General features: G+C 40.4%; 1 protein-coding gene across 1 annotated transcript; it reads left to right on the forward strand.

Moving 5' to 3' along the window:
- The first annotated feature begins 316 nt into the window (after positions 1-316).
- Positions 317-3,510, forward strand: LOC307086700 (cytokine receptor common subunit gamma-like). The gene is made up of 8 exons (XM_079752001.1): positions 317-401; positions 892-982; positions 1,211-1,380; positions 1,637-1,773; positions 2,076-2,244; positions 2,342-2,447; positions 2,745-2,823; positions 3,049-3,510. Exons 1-8 carry the CDS (start codon positions 341-343, stop codon positions 3,223-3,225), a joined length of 990 nt encoding a protein of 329 aa, XP_079608127.1. The 5' UTR covers positions 317-340; the 3' UTR covers positions 3,226-3,510.
- The last annotated feature ends 211 nt before the right edge of the window (positions 3,511-3,721 follow it).

A 3,721-nucleotide genomic window follows, 5' to 3' on the forward strand; every position in this document is an offset into this window, starting at 1 on the left:
AATGCAAATGCCATAACCAAGTTTATTGGTGTTTTAATTGCTGCTGATGTACGGCAATTCTCCGTTGTTGACAAACAAGCAGTTTTTTAAAAAAATTCCCCTTAACTATGAACCGTACCGTACCGTGACTTAAAAACCGAGGTACGTACTGAACCGTGACTAGCTGGCAACTGCCATGTTTTCAGGGAGATATACACTGGCATTTCCATTTTCCACTCACAGATACCAAAAACCACCTAACCACAGCATGAGACGTTAAAACAGGAAATGATGATATGGGCCTTTCTTTTTTGACAAAACTACATAACTCATTTCCTGTAAACAGAACACTGGTAACAGTATGGCTGTAGGTCTGCTTCTTGTCTGCCTTACTGGCCTTGTATATTCAGAAGAACCACCCGGTAAGTCTTTTTTACTTTTGTTTTGTTCTGTTTGTCTTTCCAGCCGCTTAATAGTCCTGTCTTGTTTAGGTTCACATCACACACCTATTTGTATTTTTTATACGTCTACATTTTGCTCATCGATACTGATGGTTTATTGAATCGGATACTCTGTGAGTTAAGTCCAAAAAATACATATCATGTTACCTATTCTATCAGATATCCATTATTAAAACAAATCCATGTATACCGTAACCATTTCAACTGCAGCTTCCACTGAATTCCCCTTAAAATCATCTCATGCTCATTTCCCCAGTCTGTGTTCCTTATATGGGTATTCCTGTCCTAGTTTGCTTCTGTAAGCAATGTTTGAGTGCATTGCCCTACTGTTGTGGATTGTGCATTTATATACTAAAGATTTTATAACTTCACTTTTCATGGAATTGGTCAGTTCACACATACAGAAACAACATAACAAGCCCTTGTTTCCCTTCATTCCCTCTTGTGTCAGATGTGAAGTGCCTGGTGGTTAACGGGGACTATGTTCAATGCATGTGGAATGGATCTGCCACCCCAGCCGTTAATTACACCTTCTATAGCAGGTGGGTTAAGCCCTGATGGATTCTCAGCACACAAAATACACGTCAAATTAGCTTCTTATTTTGACCCACAGCATGTTGAAAAATAAAACAAACCCTCCCCATACACCTACTTTAGCCTTTTAATGTATTCATCATCATCATCATCATCATCATCATCATCATCGTCCACGTCTTTCACATGTTTATATTGCAACTGTGTTCCCTGTTGAATTTGTGTTCCATCCTCAGGTTTGAAAACGGTTTTAAGGAGTGTGCCAGCTATGTCTTGGAGAACAGCACTATCGTGGGCTGTGATCATCCCTATGAGAACCTAATTGAAAGAAGGCTATCTACCTTCACCACCAAACTGAAGCTGGGGAACAGGAGCTTTGAGCAGTTCCATAAACTTAAGTCAAAAGGTATGCCCCCCCCACCCATTCAATGTTTTGAATGTGTTTATGACCAAATAGATTCCCATGTGATGGTACCTCAAAACAAGACACATATCACATATATGTGGGCTACAATTGGGGGGGGGGCATTACTTTGTCAGAAAATATTCCATACATAATACTGGCAAATGCAAACTCTGACACATTTGATTTACGAAATGCTACGACAAACGACCTAATAAAAACCTAAACCATATATTCTATATTTCTGTGTCAACACCAGTCAAACTGAACGCCCCCGTCAACTTAAGTGTAAAGAACGGCTCCGACTTGAACCTGTGGTACTACTGGAATCATACCTGCAATACTAACTGCATAGAGTGCGAAGTTCGCCACAGGATCAACGGAAAGGAGTGGAAGGTATAAACTCATTATATTTAATGAATGCATACAAACATTGGGATGATGGGATGTTACCATGAACTCACCTTGGGGTCCAGCAATGTGCATGGCCATCTTATAATTAAACACATTCATCCTTTTTGTAATACACAAATTACTTTCATGACCATCTGTCCGACTACCAGCGATGGTACATGTGCAACAAAGGCATCTCGTTCCTTCTCAAATCATTTATATTTTTATCTCCCTGCTCCAAAATGTCTTCCCCGCTACTCCTTTCTTTTTCTTCTTTGCCTTGTTGTTCCTCATACCTTGGCCAGACTATCCTTATCCAGAGAGATAGTTACTGCATCAACCTGCCCTCCAAAAGCTACCTCTATGAGCTGCAGGTGAGGGGCAGAATAGACGCAGCTTGTGGAAAATCTGACTTCTGGAGTGACTGGAGCCCACCAGTATTCTGGGGGTCCATGAGAGAATCCCATGGCACAGGTAAGAAGACAAGTGGGCCACAACCAAAGAATTGATAGCCATCAGTTCCCTGGATGGGTTGAGAAAGGTTTAATCTTTTTTTATGTATGTTTGTCAGTCACAAATAAGCCGGGTTTCTACTCTCCCGTGCAGACAACAATCCTTTATGTTGTCGGGACAATCATCTTCTTCATATTGGTCATCATCTTGGTGCGCCACGAAAGGTGCGTTGATCTCTCTTCACATTTGATGTTAGTCACACTGTGCAACCGACAGAGCATGGTGGCATTTTGAGTGATAGCTCTGTGCCCTGGACGTTGTTCACCGAGGCAAACATTAGTTTTGGTTTGACTAACACCCTAAACAATTTATATCTGATTGCCTTTCTTTTCCCCTGTTTTGGAATGCATCAAAAATAAGTTTTTTTTCCAACGTGGTAAAAGACTGACACGTAAGTAATAAAGGTGAATCATACCTAAAAAAAACAAAGATGATTAAACATGTCAATGTTTCCTGTGCAGGATCAGAGTTATTCTGATACCCGTTCTCCCAAACCCAGGCAAGAACCTGATGAAAATCCTGGCTGAAGACAATGTAGAGGTTAGTAACAATAAAGGCCTTCTGTCTATGAAGGGAATATTGCTATGTACATGAATTGAATAAAAAAGCAAAGGCACATTTTTATATTGTATAAGTAATCGCATCACTGGACCAAGACAAATAATATTATGATTTAAGAGGGGGGGATGTCTAAATTCCCCCCACGTTCAAACAAGAAATGCATTTGAGTATATTTAAGGTATAATTTCATTTTCAATTCTGAAGGAGTGGCTACCCATCTCCAAAGGCATCAAGGAGGGGTTCAAGGTGAACTACATTGAGCCCGTCTGTTCTGTTGGGGAGTACAGCCGTAATCCACAGAGCACCAGCGAGAGCTCTGCGGACCAGAGTTCTTCTGACCACAGCTCCGGTAGCTCTGCATCTTTAGCTGCCACCAATTGAATCCACTCCTTGGCCCGGCTCCCGGGTAATTAACCTGCAGGAGCTTTTTTCTGTTCCCATACTGCATACACATCCACTGTTCCTGTTGAAACGCAGGGGGGACTGGTTACATCAACCTACATTAAAGTCATACATGTTAGGCTTACTGTGTTGTATGGTGCAAAATATATGTTACTTTTATATTTGTGTTGATAATGACATCCCCTGGCATGGACAATTTAAATGTATGTATGTAACATTGTTCAGTGATGTATGTCTTTAGATCAATCTCAAAATTTCTTCCAATATAAAACCATTAAACAATTCTACATTTCATCTTTTTTTTCCCAATGCCCCATCTAAACTATTAATTCGGACAATGCTGTCCGAATTGATGTAATTTCTACTAAATCACGTTATAGCAACTACATTGACAGTAAAGCACATCATGTTAATAAATCCTTTTACTGTATTTCCTCAGTGAGTGGCCCCCCACAAAATATTTTCTGGAGGCACT

Source organism: Pollachius pollachius, assembly GCF_949987615.1.
Source record: "Pollachius pollachius genome assembly, chromosome: 15".
Taxonomy (NCBI): Eukaryota; Metazoa; Chordata; class Actinopteri; order Gadiformes; family Gadidae; genus Pollachius; species Pollachius pollachius.